General features: G+C 43.2%; 1 protein-coding gene across 1 annotated transcript in view; it reads right to left on the bottom strand.

The window, feature by feature from the left end:
- Window positions 1–8,000: 8,000 nt before the first annotated feature.
- Window positions 8,001–23,586, bottom strand: part of EP300 (EP300 lysine acetyltransferase) — a 62,470-nt gene continuing 46,884 nt past the window's right edge. Inside the window, exons 23-32 of the mRNA XM_082280866.1 lie at window positions 22,189–22,266; window positions 21,077–21,144; window positions 19,495–19,645; window positions 18,795–18,941; window positions 18,290–18,403; window positions 16,511–16,676; window positions 15,721–15,885; window positions 13,502–13,663; window positions 12,762–13,043; window positions 8,001–11,400 (exon numbers count right to left, since the gene is read on the bottom strand). Coding sequence (XP_082136992.1) covers window positions 9,175–11,400; window positions 12,762–13,043; window positions 13,502–13,663; window positions 15,721–15,885; window positions 16,511–16,676; window positions 18,290–18,403; window positions 18,795–18,941; window positions 19,495–19,645; window positions 21,077–21,144; window positions 22,189–22,266 — 3,559 coding nt within the window. The 3' untranslated portion in view covers window positions 8,001–9,174. The remainder of the gene's footprint in view (window positions 11,401–12,761; window positions 13,044–13,501; window positions 13,664–15,720; window positions 15,886–16,510; window positions 16,677–18,289; window positions 18,404–18,794; window positions 18,942–19,494; window positions 19,646–21,076; window positions 21,145–22,188; window positions 22,267–23,586) is intronic.

The raw sequence follows: 23,586 nt of genomic DNA, 5'->3' as shown, positions 1-23,586 counted from the left end.
GTCCCTCGTCAGCTGTGCGTCTGATTGGCGAGAGCAGCGGAAAGCACAGCAAATCAGCGGGGAGCTTGTTCCGCCGCGCTGCCCGCGGGGCACGACGGGAGCTGTAGTTCTTTCTCCGGGGCCTAGCGCGTCGCGGCGGTCCCGCCCAGGGACGCGGAAAGGTCGGGCCTCGCTGCCGCCCCCCGCTGGCCCCATTGCTGCTTGTAGTTCGGGATTAGCCCTCTCGGTCCTAGAATGGCTTGGGTTGGACGGTGCTTCAAAGATCATCCAGTTCGAACCCCCAGCCGTGGGCAGGGTCACCTTTCACTAAACCAGGTTGCTCGGGGCCCGGTCAAACCTGGCCTTTAACACTCCCAGGGATGGGACATCCACAGCTTCTCTGGGCAACCTGTGCCAGCGGCTCACTGCCCTCACAGTAAAGAATTGCTTCCTGTATCTAATCTCAGTCTGTCCTTTTTCAGTCTAAAACCATTGCCCCTTGTCCTGTCACCACTTGCTCGTATAAAAAGTCCATCTCCCTCCCTTTTATAATCCCCCTCCAGGTACTGGAAGGCTGCAGTGAGGTCTCCCCAGAGCCTTCTCTTCTCCAGGCTGAACAACCACAGCTCTATCAGCCTGTCAAGAAGTTTATGTAAAGGTAAGTCCCTCAAGTCAGTTCTATTTTCCACTCTACCCCCTTTATTTTGTTATCACTGTCACTGTGTTGATGTTGTAGGGAAAAAAAAAAAAAGAAGAAAAAAAGTTTTTTTAAAAAGAAAGGAAAAAAAGAAAAGAAAGAAAGGGGGAAAAAAGGCTGTACTGTACATTCCTAGTCTGTACAGGCTTTGTAATGAGTGGCTGAACAAATAACATGTGAAGCACAACTGTACAGTCTTAGCTGCAGGTGGGAGTAAAGCAGCATGGAAAAGGTTCATTCCAAAGGCTTACTTTACAAGTATTACAGATACACATGGATTGCTCTTCCAGACAATCCAAAGGCTCTAAAATGAGGCTGGGTTTTTTCTCTCTCCCCTTTCAGGCTCAGTTTAAAGGCATAGAAAGGCACAAAATTAATTTCTGGGCATAGGGCAGCGATATGGGATACACATCATAAAGTCACCCCAAGACAAGCCTGTTGATCTAAACACAAAGGAGTGTCACTATCAGTGTGAAACACACCGAGAATCCGGGGTAGTGGTCACAGCCTAATTACAGAGGGACAGTGGCAGGGAGCTGGCAAAGCCAATCTACAACTTGATCAGCAAATTTCCATAGCATCAGGGATCCTCCACATTCAGGTTTTCCAAACAATCCTCCAGCAATGTTAAAAATAGAAAATTGCTTTAAAATAATATAGTTAATAATGAAATAAGTCATAAAGACTGTTATTCCCTTGCAAATAACTGCTAAACATTGCACAGCATGGCAGACAGCAAAGCTGTTTCCAGAAAAGACACAATACAAAATTAAAGGCTCATTAAAGTCTTTCCACTGCAATAATCTTTCATGGAACACATCATGAGCTATAACTGGTGTGCATCCCCTACTCCCTTCCCAGAGTGGAATGATCAGCACTGCTCCCTTAGGTCACACAGAGGCTGGCTCAAGGCTTCTTGAAGGTTTAAGCAAAACCAAGTTCTGTGTTGACACAGAACAAGCTTAAAGGCAGTCCCCATCCCATGGCCGTTCATTTTTCATTACAGTTCTAAATAAGCCTTTTCAATAAATAATAGTATTTAAATAAATTAATTTTAATGTGAATCAAGCTCAATTTGATTAAGGAATACTTATATTCTTCTCAACAATAAAAACTCTGTTATGTTACATTAATCATAATAGTTCTGTAAAGCCAACTCCTTTCTTTAGGGAGAGAACAGCACTGACAATCTCAGTTAACTAAACCCCAAAACTTAGATTAGACTTCCCTTTTCCCATCTCCTTCCCTACTGCTGTTCTGGGCTTGGTCTGTGTTTTGATGTCATCTGCAATAAAAATTTTAGAAAGATCAGTATCAAAGGGCTGCTGTCAGGTGAAATGACAGAAGGAGTCCAGGCTGCAGTGGGAGGGATCAATGCTGCAGGACAGGGGGGCCAGGCTGCTTCCTCAGGCACTCAGCTCCAAGGTGTGCAGCTTTTGTACTTCAGCATCTGCTCTGTCCCTCATTACCACAACTTCCTTGAGGAGCTTTGGCTCACTGGCTCTTTGTGCTTGTCTACTGGGACTGTTCTCTCACCCATGCTCTGGGATGGAGAGCTCATATTCCAGGTCCCCAGGCTTCATAAATTCACCTGCTGCTTCTCCAGATCCTCCTTTTTTAGTTTTCTACTCTGTTATTTCAAAGAGCTCATGAGAATCCTAGTGCTCCAGGATAAAAAGGGGCCTTTTTTCACTTCCAGCACTAAGTGGCAGCCATTCTGGTTACAGGACTTCCAAGCTCTTGTGTGCAGTGGGAAGTGGCACGTGGCTTTTGTAGCGCTTCTCCTAGCTGACACTGTGAAAAACCAAAAAACATTGAAGGGTTTAATTTCTGTCATGAGGTCTGGGAAGGGAACCATTTTGAAGAAAAAATATTTGTAGACATGTAAGCCTTGGCTATATGTTCATGATATCATCTTTGAAAAAGGAAAGTAGGGTAGATGAGCTTGGAAAACCAACAAGCAAACAGAAGGAATAATAAAAGAAAACATATTCTGCTTAACCTTTGGCAGACTAATTTTACCAAGGTAACTGTGAAATGAAGAGAGGCATGTCCTGCACTGTCTAAGAACAGGCAACAGCCTACTTGCAGGTGGGAGCTTTGAGCAGTTGCTGTTTTCTAGATCTCTCATGGGCTGAGGAGCTTACAGAAAACCCTTGTCAGACCATCCTTAGTGTTACATTGATGTTCTTCCACATTTACAGCAACTTGTCACTAAGTAACACTGTACAATAGACATAGTAATTGAACAGTTTGTGTGGTGAACAAATAATCCAACCCCAAACCCAACAGGCAACCCAGTTAAGGGCACAAATACTAAATTAGCCTGTCCTTCCATGCTATTTTACTACCACATTAGATCTGTCAATATATGTCAACACAACTCTACATACAAATACTAACAAAACAGTAAATAATTTTTGTCCAGATTAAAAAATACAAAAAGCACCCCCAAAAAACCCAAACCAAAACAACCCCCCAAAAAGCAACTATGCCCAGTCCCAAGGCTATCCTGACAAGGAGAGGGAAGAGTTAACTGCCTGGGAAGCAAATCTCAGTTTGAAGCACTTATCCCATCCCAGACCCCCAAGAAATCTGGCTTTTGAGAGCTGAGCTGTGCTGCCTCTTGATTCCTCTGCAAGCCTTTCAGCGAAGACATGGGACACCATCATGTCCTGCCAGGTCACCTTTCCCAGCCTGAACCAGTAAGTCCAGCTAATAGCAGAAGATGAGATGTTACACCATGCACAAGGCCTGACACATAATACGCAGTTTACTGAGGCGGAAATCCCTTTACATATCCTTTCGTGAGTCCCAGTTAAGGGCTCTCTCTCACTGTTTGTGGTGACACATGACAGAAAAAAAGGCTTGAAATCCTTCAATACAAGCTCAGACTGAGATAACAGCAGGCAAACAGAAGAGCACCTGAGGTCTTCTTTTTTTTTTTCTCCTGAACTCATGAATTTGGGGATCTAACTTCTGGTGGCTCTAACCCAGGCAGCGAATGTGGTTACAAGCCCTGGCAGCGTGGGTGGTGGTAGACCCAGGTCATGCCTCAGGCTGCCCTGGCTTTCCATCGACAGGCCTGGTGAGATATCCACTGTATGGCTCCCAAACCTTTGGACACCAGGACATTGTACTGGGAGCTCATTTCAGTGCCACACTGGTGTGGAATAACACAGACAGTGAAAAGCAAAAGTGAAGAGGAAGCAAAACAAAATGAAAGACTCCTTGCTTTTCGGGGCAACAGAAGCTCTGCACTTGCAGCCAGAGGAGCAGGGTTGGCAAAAAGCTTTCTTGTAATGACACTGTCACTGCCTTTCAATTCCTACTATTGCCCTAGGGACTGCGGGGGCGTGAGGAGAAGCAAAATACCCACTGACAGTGCTTGTGGTTGCATCCCACGTAGCTCTGTGCTCCCAAGATGTGCCAGAGCCTGCCACCACCCAGCACACCCGGGGGAAACCAGTCTGAGCTGTGCCAACTTCTAGGAAGGGCATCAAAGATGACTGTGGGAGATGGTGCCAACAGTAATTTCTCCACCCTGCCCAAATCCAGCACACTCCCTACAACAGGGAGAGTAGACCGGAGCCATGGCTGATTGCCCATCAGCTACCCACAGCACCAGCCATGGAACAGGTTTCCCTTCCAAACATCCAATATCCCCTGCTAGAGAGTTGAAACCAAGACCCTGTTCTAAGGGAGTGTGACTGAAGCAACTTGAGCAAACCATCAAAACATTTCTAAACAAAATGCCAGAGCACAGCTGGGCAGGCAAATGCCACACCTGCAAGGCTGACAGAGCAGCTCAGTGGCTTTCCATCCATGATGCAAGCACAGATGCTGCTGCAATCCCTGTGGATGGAGCCTGTTGTGCTCTCACACTTTCAGGGGCCAGGCTAGGCTCTGTCTCGAGCTGGAATCAATGGCACACAATCTGCTTTGACAAGCTGAGGGAAGAAATGGCTCCTTGGCCCAACTGGCAGATACCCCAGGGGTGCATTGTAGGAAGGCAAACACTCCCCAGCCAGAGCACCCTGTGGCTGTGGCTGATGAGGTAGGAAACCTCATCACACACCAGGGCAGAACCGGTCATAAGGAGCAGACTCTTCTGCTGTCTTTCACTACAGGACCTGCTACAGACTGTCCAGAGAGGATGGGCTGGAGTCCTTGAGTTTGGCTGAAAACTGGACGCAGCAAAATCAAGGACATACTGTCTGCAAAAAGCCCGTCTTGGAAACAGGAGGTGGAGTTTCTTGCAGAGAAACTGTATCATACACTGGAAAAAAGCTCGGGAGAAATGAAACAGAAGCTGGAATGGCTGTCACTGTCACATCATCTACCCCAGCTTTGTCATGGTGCTGCCACTGCCTGTAAGAGGCCACAAGCTCTGTGTTGCGTGAGGCTCTGTCAAGTTTGCCTGGGCTTGTCTTGGCCTGCCAGTAGCTGCTGTAGCTCGTTTTACTGTTACTACCTCATGTTGTCTAATGACCAGGTGATGGCTACCAACATTGTCTTGGGTTTTGTGCAATTATCTGGTGTTTGGCCTACCCAGTACAAGAGAGACATGGGCATAGTGAATCCAGCAAATGGCCAGCATAGTGGTAAGATTGGAGCATCTCTCAGATGGGGAGAGGCTGAGAGAGCTGGGACTAGTTCATGCATAGAGACAACTTGCAGGGGACATGGGGCTGCGGACTATACAGAGAGGCCATGGAATCTCCGTTCTGGAGATATTCAGCTGGACGTGCCATCTGCTTTAGGTGATTCTCCTTTGAGAAGAGAGGTGGATAGATGATCTTCAGAGGTGCCTACCTCAGCCATTCTGGCCTTCTGTAATAGTAAGTGGCTCTGTGTAGAACGGAGTATCTACAATGACAGTGTTAGAATTAAAATAAATGAATAAATAAATGTACCAGTGTAGACACACAGAGTCGCAGATGATACTGCAGGTCCAGGCTATGAGCAACTCACCAATGGCTAAGTTCAGAGTTTTAGGAGTAACAAAGAGTAAGTATGCAACACATGTAAAACACACCATAAACAGTAAATTGGGACATAACGAGAAACAAGGAACCAGGAAAGAGCAAGGTGTAATTTTTACAAACAGGTGTCCCCAGGACTGAGCGATAAACCATAAATATTACACTCCCTGTGACAAACTCACTTCAAGCCCTCCCCAACTGTGACTTCAGTCATGGACCTTAGGACTCAAAGGACATTGGAAGGTCAGGCATTAGAAAATTTACATCACTGAACTACAAATTATTTGAGTACAACCATTAGCATCGTTGTAACCGGACAATTAATACCTGATTGGATTGCTAGAACTTTGGGTGTGAGTTCTTTTTGCTGGCCAAGAGTCTAATAAATAGGAGTGAAACAACCTACTCTCACTTGGATGCAACTGAATGGCAAGAGAGATACAGATGACACCCTAATTCTGTTGTCATCCTGAAATCCTTCCACTACTTGAAACAGCCAAGTAGTTCCCCAAATGGTGGGTTCTGGTTCTCCAGTAGAACCAGGGAAAGCAGAAGTGGAGGGATGTTGGGAAAAGAAACCCTATGCAAATTTAAGACTACTGATCATCCACACCACCTCAAAAACTGAACTTGGCTCAGAGTCAGCACCTACAAAGAGGTACAGAGCAGCTGTGCTGTCACATAAAATGCATCATGGTATCTTTTAAGCAAGTCTCTATGTTGGCAGTTGAAGTTGGAAGATCTGTAGTGTGCTCTGCAAGGTTCCAGGGCTTCCCCACTTCAGGGGCAGGTCAGGACAAATTCTAACCACGTTTTGTGTGCTCAGCGGCATGAATGAAAGATGTTTGCACGAAAAGCATACAAGTCAGAAGGTTGGGCACATTTTTCACTTCACTAGCCTGTATGTGGTCAGAAGGAATTTTATTTATGCTCCATCCTGAGAAGTCCCCCAAAACTGAAAGTAAAACTAGGCTTTGCTTGGTGGCAGGAAAGGAAGAGGAAAGCTTCCTGTGGAGAGCACAAATCTAAACAATCCCAGGCTGCTGCCCTGGCATTCAACACATGGGGATTTTTTGGCTTTCTGCTCTCCTTTAGGGCAGGTCAGGAGCAGTCCCTCCCCATGCATGCAGGGTAATTGTGGGCTTGGTGCAGAGCTGGTCTGCATCACACAGGGGTGAGCGGTATAAGGATTAGCCAAGGGAGAATACCAAAGCCCAGGGCTGCTTTCCTTAGGCCTGCCATGAACTTTCCACCATCTTGCTGAAGGCTTGCTATCAACCCCCCTTTTTAAATACAAGAGATTCATTGTCCTACTTCTGTTTATATCCAAACATCAAGCATTTTACTCCCACTTTTGAAGACCTCTAACATCCCTTCACATTGTAATACACCATTACTTTTGTTTGGCATGCGGCTGAGATTGCCATTGATCCACATTTACCCCCTCCATCATCTTCCACCAGCAGTTTCCTGAGGTCAGCTTGCTCGAGTTATATGTCTGGGATCTGCAGATACACTGATGCTCCCAACAAAGCCGGTGTTACACAGACATCATGCTCTGGTCACATCTTTGGTCCCATCTGGGGCTTCCAGGTACATTCGCCCTGGTGGTGAATTATTCCCTCGGCAGCCAGCACTGTGTGCACAGGCACAGCACGAGGCTGGATTTTGGAAAGCCCTCAATGAGCCAGCCACATCCACCACAAACAGCCCGAGCACAACACACGATGTGACTGGATTAACTCCACATGAGCGCAGCTGGCAGCAGCACACAACTGAGATCACTGCCCACGCACTCCACGGCGACAGCACTTCTGTTCAGGAGCACCCCTGTGTCCGGCAGGTCACCAGCTGTGACACAGGGTGACTGGGCACCCACACACCACCCCAGTGCAGCTTACCTCGTGCTCACACTTCAGTGCCAAAAGGCGCACAATATACTCCAAGTGAAATAGGATCTTTTAATATCACATATCCAAACAAAAAGTTCTCATTTCAAAATGCAAAATAGGTCCTTTGAAGATCAGCTGCTCCCAGGCTGTGTGAGCAGGGCAGGGCACAGCTGACTGGCACAACTGTCGAGGTCAGACCTCGTTTCTTTGGTAAGATACATGCCGGGAACAACACGAATGCAGAGTTGTACCAAAAGAGTCCATTTAGAAGACTAATTATTACTCCACATCCCGTATTAGAGATTTGCATTTTAAAACAGTCATATACATTAAATAGCTCTCTGACGTCTAAATAGCAAACATTTGAAGTAGCACATATTCCGCTACCCCCACCATTTTAAGAACAAGCAACACATGTGGGAGAGAAGGGAAACATTAAAAACAGGCTGTCTGTCTCACACAGTTTATTTAACAATAGGTAATAAGAAATCAATTTTAACAGTCTATACAGTGATCGAAAGTTCTTATTTATAAGTAACCAACTTTAATTGCATGATATACAACATTTGAGGGTTTTTTGCTTTCTATTTTCAAGTTTTACAGAAAGTGGAAGAGGATGGGAAAGGGGCATGGGAGAGAGAAAGCAAGCATAAAGAAGAAACCCCAGGGACTTTCTCAGGTTGAAATAATCCCGTTGGAATTGTTTCTTACCCTCTTTTTTATGTTTTTTTTTTTTCCTTTGTTAGATGTAAAAATAACGAAAAAAATTCTTTCAAGAAAACAGAAACCACAATATATATACTACATCCATTTGGCAGCTGCCCCTGTGTATTTGCAAAAATGTTGTCTTCTCTCTACATGTACAAATTACTTTAATACTTGAAGTTTTTTTAAGCTCAGACTCTTGTATAGAAAAATTCTTGGAGGACAAAAGTAGACTTCAGGAGGGGACTGAGTTATTTAATATTTTTACATTTTTCAAAGAATTGACATATTTCCAACCAAAGAGGAAAAGATTGGTATTTATTTTTATATATATATATTTATATATGTAATGTATTCTTAAAGCAACATTAACCCCTTTTGTCCTCCGGTTTTAGGAAAAGTTTCTCCTGTGTTTTTCTGTTGTTCTGTTTTTGTGGTGTTTTTTTTGCAGTGACATGAAGAAAAACCAGAATAGGGAAAATGTTTACCATCTGCCTCAGTAAATAATAACTATCAATATTACATATTTTCATTAATTTAAAAAAAAATAAAACCTATTGGAGGCATGAGCAGGGCATCCTTTGGTGAACAACCAAAAGACCACCTTCCTCCCCCAACCTCCCCAACACACACGAGAAAAAAAAAAGCCGAGAAAAAGGACTGGTTATGATTCCAGCCATAACAAAAATATATTCTTTGTACTCTACTGTCCCTCAGGTTCGTTGTTGGTTTGTTTTTAAAACCACAAACTAGTGCTGCAGAGTTCAGATGTGTTCCAGGGAAAAATGTCGTTTTAGCTAAGAAAGATTCAAAAAAATTTGTCTTCAGTACAAAAAGTCTTGCGAAAATAAGTTTTTTTTAATTTTCTTTGTTTTTTAGGTTTTTTTTTTTTTGCTCCCAAAATGCTACAACGTGTCTAGTGTATGTCTAGTGTACTCTGTGAAAGGTTTGAATTCAAGTCTGAGTTCTCGGAGCTGAGCCCCAGTTCCGTGGCGCTTGTACCATGGAGGCCTGCCATGCCGGGATTGCTAGCAAGCTGGGAAAGCATTGCACTCTGGTCCGGGCTGGCAAAGTGCCCTTGATCCATGGGGTTAGCCTGGGCAGCTACCAGTCCTGGATGTGGGGAGCTGGTCTGCGGGGAGACGTGGTGTGGAGAAGGCTGAGGCTGCATCCGAGGGGATGGGCTCGAATGAGGGGGCTGGGACTGGGGCCGCGGTGAGGGTACAGGCTGCGGAGAACGCACTTGATTGGTGAGCGATGAAGGGAGCTGCTGGCCCTGGAGGTGCGGGGACTGGGCCTGATTGGGGAGCATGTGCTGTTGGGGGCTCATAGGATTGGGCTGAGCTGGGGACCCCATCTGCTGCTGAAGCAGCCTTTGCTGGAAAGCCTGTTGCAAACTGGCTCCTGTCTCTGCACTCATGGCCTGTGGAAGCTGGCTTATTTGTCCCATGTTTCCTTGCTGCATCTGCTGCATGTGATGCTGCATTCGCTGCTGCTGCTGCTGGGGGGGATACCCGACGCCCTGGGGCTGCTGAAACTGGTTGTGGTTGGCCATCCCTGGCCCCAGTGCCGGTCCCGCTCCCTGCTGCTGCTGCTGGTGGCGCTGCTGCTCCATCATCTGGTGCCGTCTCATCAGGAGATCTCGGAACTGGGGAGCCATCCCCGAGTGATTCATATTCATCTGCTGCGCCTGAGGATTCATCCCAGCCATGGCCTGCTGCGGCTGCTGCTGCGGCTGCTGCTGGGGCATGCTGGGCCTCTGCACTCCTGCTTGCATGGGGTTCATGTTCTGCATGGCTGGGTTGGGGTGCACCCCTCCTTGCTGCCCTTGCATGGCCTGCTGCGGCTGGAGCCCTGGCTGCCCCTGCGGGATGCCAGGCTGCCCCGCCATGCCCTGCGGGTTCTGGGACCCCGCGTACTTGGCCGCCCGCTGCTTGATGAAAGCGGCCAGCAGCTGAGGGTTAGAGTGAAGGATGTTAAGCACCTGCTGCTGCTGCATGGGTGAGCTGGGAGACCTGAGAGTCCGCAATAGGTTTTGTAAGGCCGCCTGGGGCAGAGGTGGTTGTTTGGGCTGAGCAGTGCCAGGTACCTGACCCATCCCTGGCTGAGGGGCCATATTCATCGGCTGACCCGGCTGAGCTACTGACATCATAGATGGCCTCTGCATTCCTGGCTGCAGCTGAGCTTGGGGTAAGGCCCCCTGCACCCATGGTGGCTGCTGCTGAATTCCTGCTGGCCCCATTCCTTGATCTATATGGCCACCAGGACCTCTGCCTATCTGTGGAGGGTTCATTCCCATCGGTGGCATCTGGGGCATCTGGTGCTGAATTGGCCTTTGGAAGATCTGAACCTGTGCCATCTGGCGCTGGGTCTCTGCTGCCCGCTGGATCTGCATGGCCATTTCCACTGCTGCCGGAGGAGGACCCTGAACTGGAGGCTGTGGTGGCTGAGGTGGGGTTGGAGGAGTCACCTGGCCCCCTGCCTTGCCCTGGGACACAGCGCTGGGAGGCTGAGTTCTTGGCATGGTGTAAGGTGGCATGCTGTTGGGAGGTGCAGGCTGAGGCTGCGACACAGGCTGAGGCGGAGGCTGGGGTTGTGGGGTTTGTGGTGTCGGGGGCTGCTGGCCCGTTGGAGTTGTCGGGGTAGCCGGCGTGGGCGAGGGCAATCCTTGCTGCTGGCCTGCCACACCTGTGCGCTGCATGCTCGCCATCCTCCTTCGGAGCATCTGCGCCTGCTGCAGGCGGTGCTGGAGCTGTTGCTGACGGAGCTTGTGTTTGATGTTGAGGCAGAAGGGCACGGGGCACTTGTTCTCCTGGCAGTGCTTAGCGTGGTAGCAGCAGAGAGCAATGAGTTGCTTGCAGATGGGGCACCCTCCATTGGTCTTGCGTTTGCAGCCTTTGGTGTGTTGGACAACCCGTTTCATCTTCTGACAGGACGGCAGCGAGCAGTTGGCATTGCGACACTGGCAGGCGTGGACCAGAGACTGGATACAGCGCTGGATGCTCAGGCGGCGGGAATCGCCGGGGCTCTGCGTGGTGGTGGTCTGCTGGTTGTTGCTCTCATCATCTAGACCAAGGCCTAATTTCTCCATCTTGTGGTCATGGTTTTTAGTGTTATAGCAGGTGATGCACAGGTCATAATCCTGAAGAGACAACAAGAGACGAGTTATCAGTGTTCCTGAAACTCCATACAATAAATGAATAAATGATGTCATGCCACCTCAACAAATTACTCCCACTCTGTTCCAGGCAAATTGTTGCTCTAGGGAAAAATTCAATCTTTCATGCCATGTTGAGGTAACTGAGAAGGAATAAATCCAAACTATAGCCAGGGAAAGTGTGTGGGTGTAAGGGTGTCTGAAAGCTACACAAATATATAAACCTTGAAAAACAAGTTGGCTCTGAGCTAGTAAGTCACACATTATTCAGCTGGGCCAGAAAAATCCCTTTCTTTCCCAACAGGAAAGTAGTAGAAATAGGCAGGGGACAAACAGCTGCTCATCTGCTTCTGCTTCAAAAGAAGCAGAAGTGGCAGAAGAGGTACCAGCTTTCAAAAAGGAATGAAAGCTGCATTTTCAGTTTGCAGATGCAAGTTAAACAACAGAGAGTGCTGAAAGAAGAACAGAACATGTTCTGTGAAAGCAACAGCACGTGAGTTTGGGCTCAATAACTGATCTTTAAGAAAAAGACCTAAGTTCTCAGGATGCATTAAACCATAGGAAATTTAGAATTTACTTTCTAGCATATACTAAGAAGGTAAAAGCACACGTGTGTATATGTGTGTGCATATATATAAATATATATATATATATATACACACACACATAACCAGAGGAAAGGGAAGCATCAAATTGTAATTAGGATCAAATCTGAGTCAGTCATTCCCTTCCAGCAGGCTAGAAAACTAAGTTACAAGAAGCCAGATACAGTGATAATCCACCTTCTGGAGAGCATTGAATCAAATCCCTGAACTTGATCTTCAAACACACGGGTTTTGCAAACACTTCTGAGGACAAATGCTCTTTGCAGCATTCTACAGAAACAACAGAGAAGTGAAGGAATCGCCCCAGTATTGGGATCTGACTTGCAGCACAGCAAAATCTCTGTGCCAGTAAACCAACAGAGCGCCCTCTTTACAGAAATACTGCAGCCCCACACTTCTGACTCTGGAAGAAAAAATTATGCGTTGCTCTTCAGAAAAACCAGCTGATCCTACCATTCCAGCTCAAGCCATTGCTACAGTTCCCAGCTTCTTAGGCAGCAGCACCTTAAATGAACTACAGAAAACACAACTCCATTTCAGCTTTCCACAAGGCAAAAATCACACCAAGCAGCACAGTAAATAGAACCGCTTGTTATGGAAAACGTTTTCCCTCCTTTCTGAACTGCCAGCAGATGAGCTGCACAGATCTTTTTCCATCAGTTAATAATGAGAATTCAGGTAAAGAGCACTCTGGGCATAAAGATACAGGGACAGAAGCACAGAAAACTTCACCAAACATACCTCACAGACAGTGCAATGCCATCTGGTCTCCACATGATGCTTGCACTCATTGCAGGTGTAAACAAAGCGATCTTGGCTCTGGGTATGCAGTTCCACCAGCATGCACATGGTTGACCACTGAGCCCTTCGTAGTGAGGAGAACTCCAGGTGCTTGTCTCTAGCAAGGGTTAGGAAAGCATCACGCCCATCCATCAGGTCACACGGAATGAGTGGGTCAGGCTCAATGATGGGGGGCAGGGAGTTGGCTGCAGGGCCAGCAATGAGACGGATGACAAAGAAGACCTGAAAAATAAAAAGGCTTAATACGGCAGCACTGATCAAGATGTTTTGGTCACCAATCCTCATTACAGAGTGTACAGTTCCGGGATCAGCTAACACTTGAACAACTGGCTACCAGGTGGTGTGCTTGTGAGGCCCAGGAAATCTCAGACCTCTGAGTGCCCTGCAGGTTCACTTTCTTCTGAAGAAATAGGTAAGGGGCACTGGACCAAACAGTAACAGTAGAACTGCTCTGGCAATCTAGACTGTTAGGAAGTTCTGCACGAGCACAGCTGCATTTATTCCCACTGCCCTTGCAGCAAAGAGCACCCAGACTTACTGGTACTGGTCTGTCTGGGTGAGCCACTCAATTCTCCAGCCAAACCTGTATAATTTGCAGGGCATGACTCTGTTTGAAGTATCAAAGCTTTGTACACCTCTTTATTGAGGTAAAAAACATTTCTCATTCAATCAGCTCTTACCTCCTTGTGCTTCTCCATAGTGGCATACAGCTTCTGGGAGAGGTCATTGGACACATTGGGCATGCCAGGCTTCTTCTTATTGCCACGACTCAAGCTGCTCTTGTTTTTACTTGTCTTCTTGTTGTTCTTCTTTTTGGCATTTTTGCTGTCTCCCTTGCTCACCTAGCAATTTAAAAGATATTTTATGTCAGGTATCTAAGCAACACCACATCACCATTTTATTATTTTTACATATTCTATAACTGCAGGACAAAACACATTTCACAAGAATTTACTCCGAAGACACATACTAGGGTCCCCAGGAACATTAAATTAATTCCATTAGAATTATGCCGAAAGATATCAAGATCAGCAATACATATATCTAAAAATATTAAAAGCACAGATGCTCAGGAGGTACAGGCAAAACATTATATAATTAAACTTGTTTGTCTGCTACAGCTACATGGTGAAGAACCTCTTGGACAATCACAAAGAGGTTTAGTAGATGAATTCTCAATGCAATTCAAAAATAAAAATAACTGAAAAGTGCAATTGATATAGCACTGAGCAAAGGTAAGAAAGACTTAAACCACCTAGATTTAGTTTGCTACAGCTCTAACAGATTTACTTTTAGCAGACTGCATTAAACTGATTTTGGTACTAGGCTGTTGTTCTGAGTCCAAAAGGCATTAGTAGTGCAACTTCTAGCATGCACCTGCCTCCTGTCATACCCTGCAACAGTCAAAACAGGTCAGCTTAATTTCAGCTATATTCTGTTAGCAATGAACAGTTTATTCCTTGCTGGGCTGCTCAGAGAGCACCTCAAAACACCACAGAGTAAGATGATCAAGGATCAAAGTAATTGTTGGCTAAACAAGCATTTTTCCTAAGCTTAAAATAACTTTGCCAGAATGGAAATTCCCAGTGAACATGAATGACTATCACGTCACTTGACAGTACAGTTTATTACTGCTCCTTCTTCAAGAGTGAAACACAGGATCGATAAAGAGTAAAAACTATTTGTAATAATAAAGTTAAATAGTAATGTACTGCAAGCTTGCCCTACCACAGGATTTTGGGGCCAAACTGCTGTGAAGGTTTGACTAAATATTGACCAACCTCATACACAGAGCTAAACGATCCTTCACAAGTGGTTTCTGGTATATTAGAGAGATAAGGACCTTTAAGCTATACCATGTGGAAAGCAAACAATACCTTCCTAAGAAAGATGTTACTTCATGCAAATTTGATATCATGTTGCCTGATTTCCTGCACTTTGTTTAATCAAAGTCCTTGAAAGAAGGTATTGCAAAGAACAGCACAGGAGAATCACAATTTTTAATTGCAACGTTAACTTTTTCTGATCCAAAGATCTTCCAGCAAAAAAATTCGAACCCCTCCAAAAAATCCTAGTATCTGATAAGGTGACAAAGCAGCAGTGTTTAAACAGAGTTAACTAACAAGTACTACTGCATGAGCAAAACTACTGAACTTACCTTGGACTCACCACCTCTTCCATAAAAGCTCAGAACATCCAAGGACAGGCAGATGCATAAATTCTGCATCTGTTCATTTTCAAATTTATTGTTGAATTAAGAGGCATCTCTTTTATTTTTGAGGGTTTTTTTGTTGAATGTGATAACACAGTTGTACATTCTCAAAAAAAAATTGCACAAGACACCAGCAAGAAATTTCTCTAACTTAAAGTAGCCCAACAACAGATCAGCAGTAATTTGTGCTTCAGATCCTCTATGCCTTAAAGCTACTAAACAAACCTATTGAGAGTCAAGTACTAACTCACAGATTTCCATTACTTTCTCAGAACATTCTGCTAAGATTGGTGTTATAACATCCAAGTTCAAAAGAAAAGAGTGAGCCACTATTTAAAAGCTAATGCTTAAGGAAAAAACTTCCAAATCAGGCTGAGGTGGCAACACGATCATTGATAACAATTGGATTTCAGCAATAAAATATTCATCTAGCAGCTGTTTCAACAAAATTGCCTTTGGCAATTAGATATTTTATAGCCATATGAACACCCACTATTCATCCAAATGTAGCTTAGTGGTATTTTAGCAACTCTAATTTATAAACTGTAAAATTGAGATTTATATTAGAGTGAAAAGGGAAAAAGCCAGTTAACCAGAGTGTCTTACCCCCTTCTTTATTTTTTAATAATTAGTCATATATAATCAGAACTTCTACATTAGATCATAAAATAGCAAAAGCATCCTTACATCTGTGCTCTCATTACTAGTGTTTTCTTCTCTCTTTCGTTCTTCTTCCTCTTGCTCAAGCTCCTTAATGCTCTCCTCTAGAACATTAGGCCAGAAGTCCCCTTCAAAGTAAGGGAGCTCCTTTGCACTTGTTAGACGATCTTCTGTTGCCTGCTTAAATATATCCTAAAAGAGTGCAAAACCGCATTTGGTTATCAGTATTGCAAGTCACATAACGAAAGGCAACGTTCTCAATGAGTGACAAGAAAAGGCATCAGTAGACTAGACAAAGGAAAGCTTAATATTTCAATTCATTTCACAAGAGCACATTCTAAGTGCATCTGTTAGTTTGTCAAATACATTTCAAATATTCCCACTCAGAAGAAATAAATCATTACTGTGTCCTAGATTTCAATAAGCCTTCTTACCAATTGAGACAATATAATCACCATAATCTTGACATTACCTTAAGTCCTGATAATTCAAAAAAATTTACGTATTTCTAACTGCATCAGCATTCTAACCCTGCAATTCTAACATAGGAAGGTTGAAGATTCCATATATTTTCTTTTGCTCTTTCACAGTATTCCGCAATAATTTATTTTGTTCTAAGGGACCGTTTCAAGTTTCTTGCTAGAACAATTTCAGAAGCTACATGTTTTGAAGAGAGTATGTTTTAACTCTGAACTTTTGGTGTTCAATTCACTTAAAACTAATGCAGTAAACACCAAGAATCAGGCACAATGCGTAAGGGCAAGGAAGAAATCAAGACAAGATTGGTCAATCTTCCCCAAGCATACACTTAACACACCTTGTAATCATGGACGATGCGCTCTGACACAGACTTGTCCAGCATCTTTTTGTACCACTCTTGCAGTCGCTTGGGTTTGGGTATCTTTTGGTCAGGAGGATGGCAGTGGAAGATGTAGTCATCTCCTTCACTGGGCGGGCACGCCCAGATATGTCCAGTAGTATACCTGGAGTGGTCAAACAAAACCGGGACATGTGGGCACTGACAATGGACGCTCGCGCGCTCTCCTCTCTGACACCAGGTGGCGCCACCACCGAGCTGGCGGCTGTTCCCGGACTCAACACTTCCAGCTTTTCACTAATTTTCTAAAATCCAGCGCTATATATGGAGCACTTATATGTAAAATGTGCACATTTTACAGCCTACATAAAAAACAAAGCCTGATACAAACCTGCAATTGCCATCTCCCAATTAACTAATGGGAGAAAGATGGAGTCTAGGTATTTCAGTAGTGAAAGCTTGAGACAGAGCAATAATTCTTTATCTGGCAACATTTAAAAAACAGATTTACTTAAAGACAGAACTCACTTTTCTACTGTAAATCCCCTGGGTTTTGAGAATCAGTTTCAAAAAGTTTTAGAATTATATTTGGGAATAAACAGGCACTGCCAACCTATGCTATTGGGTGCACAATCTAGGGTACTAGTAAGAGAGATGACAGCCAAATAGTAGCAGCTGCAGGGAATGTAACACCAAAGATCACTTCTTCATCCTCAATTCTTCTCTATTAGTTTTTGAAGAGAACTCCAGTAGGAGGAATAATCAGAAAAATAACTATCCTTGCCCTGTTGAGAAACAGCTCTGCAGAACCCTCCCCAAGCCCTGGGAGCTGCAGCCAGTTGTCATTCCTTCTGCCTGAGAAGGGAGAGATGATACTGCATGACCAAGATTGTTTTCCCAAAATGAGAACCTGATGTTACCCATTAGCACAGAAAATAGTATTAAGTAAAGCTGAGGCTTGAGTTTTATGCAGCAATTGTACAGATTCACAGATTAGAAGATAGACAATAAAGCAGAAAGAACCCTAATGTATGCTTTTGAAGTAGTAAAGAACACACCACCTCACTGAGGTACTGAAGATAGTACCACTTACCTCCATTTCAAATTCTCTTAACTTTTCTCATCAACTGCTTTAAACATAGTCCCTAATAATGTCTCCACAAATAACTCCACCAACCTGCACTAGGCACCTTGACAGCACAGTGATGTTTACTTCACTGGCCTTTCTACTTCAGTAATCATGGTAATTTAATTTCCGCCTTTCTTGTTACTGCAGTTGTTCTGTGTTCTTCTGTGCTGTCCAAGTATATTTTCCTCTTTCTTTCCTAACTCTTTGGTTTCTCACAATTTCAGCTACTCAAGATTTCTTAGTGGCCTTATACAACTGTTACAGAGCTAATCAGTACAGACAAAATACACTTAACTTACTCCTTATAAACAAGGGCAAGAACTTACTTGCTAGCCCAAAGGAATGACCTAATTAAAACCATGGCATTACACATTTTATGGGCTAGAGAACAGGCTCACTTTTTCTACTAAGACTTAAGAAAGTTTCACATAAGTTTGGAAACCTAAAAATGCCTGAAGCAGAGGCCTCCCCTGAAAAGCCTATAATCCCTTTTTCTCTTCTTTTCAACTGTACACAGTTGTTGTCAAATTACTCTATCACATGTGGATACTTAGGCACCATATTCTGTACTATAGGATGTAGCAATTTAATTTGCAACAAGAACTACTCAGCACAACGCAGCACAGAAGAAAATGTTATAAGATACTTACCCTAGTTTCTTAACATATTCTAGATATCCAATTAGTATTTCATGATAGACAGCAGTCCTCAAGCACTTAGGGCGGAAGAAATGAACACTGTCAAGGTAAGATATATACACTCGCCTAAAAAAAAGTGTGAAAAAGAGCAGAGACTTTAAATTTATTCATGTTATTTTATATATCTGAAGCATCCATTACAACAGCAATCTGCAAAGTCTCTGATCCTACCTCTAGAAACTTGGCCTTCTTTTGATATCCTAGCCTCATCTCCCTAAAACTATCCAACCCCTTCCTTGAGAACACAGATAAGTGATCCTTAAGGCAACACTGTCTGCCAGCCAGCATCCCCAGTAAGAAGCAACTCTAACATTACAGAAGCTGCTTTGTTTCTAGAACGTAACAGCACTAAGGGTCTCTCTCACATAAGCAACAGAGAAGCTCTATACAGAACTACAGGAGGTTCATCCAAACAAGAGAGTGCCAAAATACAATAGACTTTCATGGAGTTCCTCACCTTTGATTGGGTGGAGGGCAGTCTGAGCCATACTCCTGCACATGCATCCCAAAGAAGCACAAGTCTACACCATCAATCTCCTCAAAGGCAAAAAGCGCTTTTGTTCGGTAAGGGAAAGACTCTGCCATCTCTCCACTGTCTACAAACCTGCAGACCAGAGGGTGAAGGGGAATATCAAATATATGCTCATATCAGAGACTGCATGTTACCAGGTGAAGCCAACAAAGATGAGGGCTACTGTAAGTGTAATTTTAGTGCAATTTGAAAGGTAAATATTTATAGACTACTCAAATATAAGACACCCACTTTTTACTGTGAAAAAGACACTCATCACAAAAAATTATTAACCTGCGGGAACCCCTGTTTGTCAAGAACTGGCTGGTGATGAGGTCTTGAATACAACAGTCTTTTGTGACTGGATATTAGAAAAAAATTTCTGCACAAAAAGTACTGTCAAGTATTGAAACAGGCTGCCCAGGGAAGCGTTTGAGTCACCATCCCTGGAGGTATTTAGAAGATGTGTAGATGTGGCACTTGGAGATATGGTTTAGCAGTAGCCTTAGCAGTGCTAGGGTAACAGTTGGACTCAAGTTCAGAGCCACTTTCCAACCTAAATTATTCTATTTAATCAAAGTGTATCATGTAAGTACAAACAGCTCCCATCTCCCCCAAAAGAAAGCAAAATTAGAAATGAACATACCTTGCTTTCATTCCTGGTTTTACTTCGACAGTTTTGTCAGATGCGTGTACCACCCTAACTGTGACCTCTCCCGCCTCAGGGTGATTCTGTCGTCTTAAGAAATCATTGACTCTGTTCTCCAGGAAGGTACCAAGTCTTGTAGCTGGTAACCCTGCAGGAGGAAAATACAGCTCTAAACATATACAAAACTGAACTGTTCATATGTGATTTCTCTACTCAGATGTTAGACGAAAAATGACTCTTAACACATGCAGTATGTTAGCATAAATTAAAGCTTTATCTTTAAACCATAACACTTCTAGATAGGGTGAGTTGCCTTTCCCCTGCAGGCACATTTATGGCTTATACATTATTTAAATGAATAAAGAATCAGTATTTCAACCCAATTTCTATCTTGTCTTAAAAATCAACCACAATTAAGGTTTCTCCTGAATAGATGTTATTAATTACTTAAACTGGATTACAAAACACTGCTTTCAGACACATCTTCACGATGATGCATCTGGAAGTATATTCTGTCTATAAAGCCATATTAGCCAAGTTAGTATTTCCACTCACAAAAAGAATGTATTTCAACAGTGGAAGGAAAACTAAATTCAACTGTATCTGTAACTAACATACTTAGTTCACAAGCTTCTCATGTTCAAACAATCTTCATATAAAAGAAGTACATTAGCTGACAAAAACCTCAAGCTGAAAGGGAAAGTAGAACTTCTGATGTAACAGGGCCTGCCTCAACACTGGCCATTACTTCTGGTAGAGTTACACATCCACCAGCTTTTCATTTTTCCAATTTGACATCTTTTGGTTAAGCACTGCTCTACTACATTAACTATGCTTTCAGGTTGCTAGAAACAAAAACCGATAGAAATGGTAAAAGAACCCTTGTATTCTTCCTGTGTTCTTAGCGACTCTAGGGAGTTTTGATTCTGGAGATTTTGAAAAGACTCAGATGCTGAAGCCATTCATTGAATAGTTTGCTGAATTTTGATGCTATTGGTTGGCCGGAATTTTAAAAATTTCAGTAGAAACATAAATCCTCGTTATTTCTAAGAAGTACACCATTCTAAGAAGCTTCTGAAAGACTTATTTCGTCTACAGAACAGATGGACAATGACTACACAAATTTCCTCCTACGCTGCCTTCAAATCAGCTGCCTTGATCAAGAAGAAATGTCTCTAGAGTTCTGTCACCAGGTGATATAACCTTTATCTCCATCAAAGCTTTTAAGAGCAGCAATAGTCACAGTGACCTGAACATGTTATCAAACATTTAAGTCAGACTGCAGTCACACATCAACTATTTCCCAATGCTATTAATACTGCAATTGAGATAAAAGGATGCGTACCTTGCAGTGGAAGTGCTCTAAAACAGTATGTTAGCCCTCTAAAACAGACTATTAGCTAACACCACCGCCTGTGAATGCAAACATTCTGAACACCACAGACCTGACGGTCAAAACTGACCAAAAGTATCCTCCTTCAGCTCCAAAAAACCTAAATGCAACACAAGCATAAAAGCCACTTCTTCCCCATTCTTAACATATTATTTAAATTTGCTTGTGCAAGTGTCAGACTCTTACTTTTAGCAGAGAATTTGTTCTCTTTCCTGGTCCGTCCCGTTTTCTTTAGGCAGCCATCACAGACAAAGCTGAAGCAAACAAGAGAGAACACGAAGTCATCCCAAGTCAGACCATCAAGTTCTCTAGCATCTTACCATTAGAAGCAAAATCTTTCACCAGATCTTATCTGGAAAATACCTTAACTGAAATTTGAAATAAAAGCACAAAGAACAGCCCAACTGTTTCAAAGCTGCAGAGGAGGATCTAAGCTCCAGGTGCTGCATCTTCTATCAGTCACCCACAACACCACCCGAAAGCCCAGGAAAGTCTCCAGTGGCAGGTCTGACAATATCAGCTCAAAGTGTTCTTGGAGCAAATAGGCTCAAACTGCTGTCTCTGATGAAGCTAAGACACCGCAACACCAAGCAAAAGGCTGATTTTTTTTTCTAAGTGCCTAAATACACTGTAGATTGAAATGATTCTGTGATTCTTCCCCAGTTACAGGACATCCACTCTCTTCTGCAGCAATGTGGATAGGACAACGGAATGCTAGAACTCACAGCTTTTTTGACAGTAAATGAGACATTTAAGCTCTTATAAAACTTTACCAACATACAATTTATCATCCTTTTAAAAGTTTTTAAATCAATCAGAAGAAAACCCAGTATTTTGATCAAGAACCGTCAAGTATCTAAAGAAAACTATATTGGTTTTTAAATTTAATCTGATCGCTGAGGTCAAAAAAGTTGATTTACCTGTTAAACCCTTCAGTTGTTACAAAATTTTTTGAAGATGACAAAGCAGTATGATTTGTACAGAAAACAGGTCAGTCTGAAACTGTTACCAGAACTAAAAATGTCTTTTCATGAAGGGCTAGCATCTCTAAACATAAAATGCTGAAATGCTCTCTTCCACACAAAGCACTGTAAACATTAAAGATGAGAAAACTTCCCACACAACACTGTAAGATATACTGTCTAAATTTGGTGTTACCCTATAGATTGTGTAAAATTTTCAGGGAATGTAACTTCTTCCATTAAAGTCTTTTAAATATAACCAATATAAGGAATTTTATGCATGAGCTCTACCACATAGTAAATATGCTATCTACTTAATAAGGAGAAATTCCTCACCCAGAAGGCCAGATTATCTCATTATGAAGAACACAAATCTGGTGCATTTTTCTTCCACACTCTATACATTCAACAAATCTGTAGAAGGCAGAAAAAAGGCAAAGGGAAGCAAAGGTTAGTAGTATCATTACTTGTTTGTATATTTTGTAAGATTTTATTAGAGCACTTCTAGCATTTAGGCTTTTGAGTCTATTTAACATAGAGGGCACATCTATGCTGAGAACAGCCTTCAGAAAAAATTAAGAATCTGCCAGCTCAAGTCAGGCAGACTATGCAGGGACACGTTGTTATTATTATTACCATTTGTTTGTCTTACCACCATCCACTCATTTTTTTCAAGTGAAGCCCTTTTAAGGATAAAATCTGTAAACTGCTTGTTGCCATAAAGAGTAGAGGAAAATGGATTCGCATGCTAGAAAGGAAGAACCAGGTGAAATACTTGGCTGTTAGTTACCCCACTATGCTTGAACCCTGGGGTACATTGCAAATATGCTACAGAAAGGTGGGAAGGAAGAACACAGAAGCGAGTATCTAAGTCACTTTCAGAGGATTAGCAGAGATTTAAGGACAACTGAGATAAGTCATATGGTCTAGTTCCCAGATGCTGGTGAATATAATTCTCCAAAATACCTAAGGTTGCTTCAGATATTGGGACAATCTGACTCCTTTTGAACATGCCTGTCTAAAAGTTTGAGACTTCGAATGAGTAGTTGTAATCTGTGTAGAGCATGTGGTATCAGACTAAGTTAGGCTTATATCCTATCTTCATTTTAACAAAGGGAAAGAAAAATTATAAATCAAGCTACTGTTCTCCCCTTCCCACAGCCTTTGTAAAACAGAAGAACTGGCTGACCCTTGTGCCTTTAGAAGGATGGTGTGGGAATAATAAACACCCTTTTTGCTCATTCATTTGAGAATGAAGATAATGTTTGCAGAGTAGCAGCACAGGTGTATGATGCAGGACCATGTAAAGCAGTTTCAAAAATATCAAGAAAGGCAGCTGAGTCACCATCATTTTAATGTTACTGAATGACTACAGTTCTGCTTTCAGAGAAGCACAGAAGAACTGGCTGATTCAAAATATAACAATATTTTACAGGCAGCTGTAATAGAAGGAAGCTTCTATTACAGCTGCCTGTAAAATACAGCAACTAGAAAAGCCAACAGCAGTAAGAGCTACTGCCAAATGACTCCAGTCAGTTCTGAGACTTAGCATTTGCCACACCAAAGTTTCAAAGCAGAGCTATCTGCATTCATCCTTCTGTCGAATCCACATGCAAGACAACAAAATGGAGTGATTTCAGCCCATACATCCAGTTTTACATATTTCTCAAGCACAGCCATGGTGGTTTGGGTTCTCAGCACAGAATGCCAGATCTGCTGACTACTGAGCAGCCT

The sequence above is a fragment of the Coloeus monedula genome (assembly GCF_965178545.1).
Source record: "Coloeus monedula genome assembly, chromosome: 4".
NCBI classification, from domain to species: Eukaryota; Metazoa; Chordata; class Aves; order Passeriformes; family Corvidae; genus Coloeus; species Coloeus monedula.
This window is presented reverse-complemented; position numbering and strand designations above follow the sequence as displayed.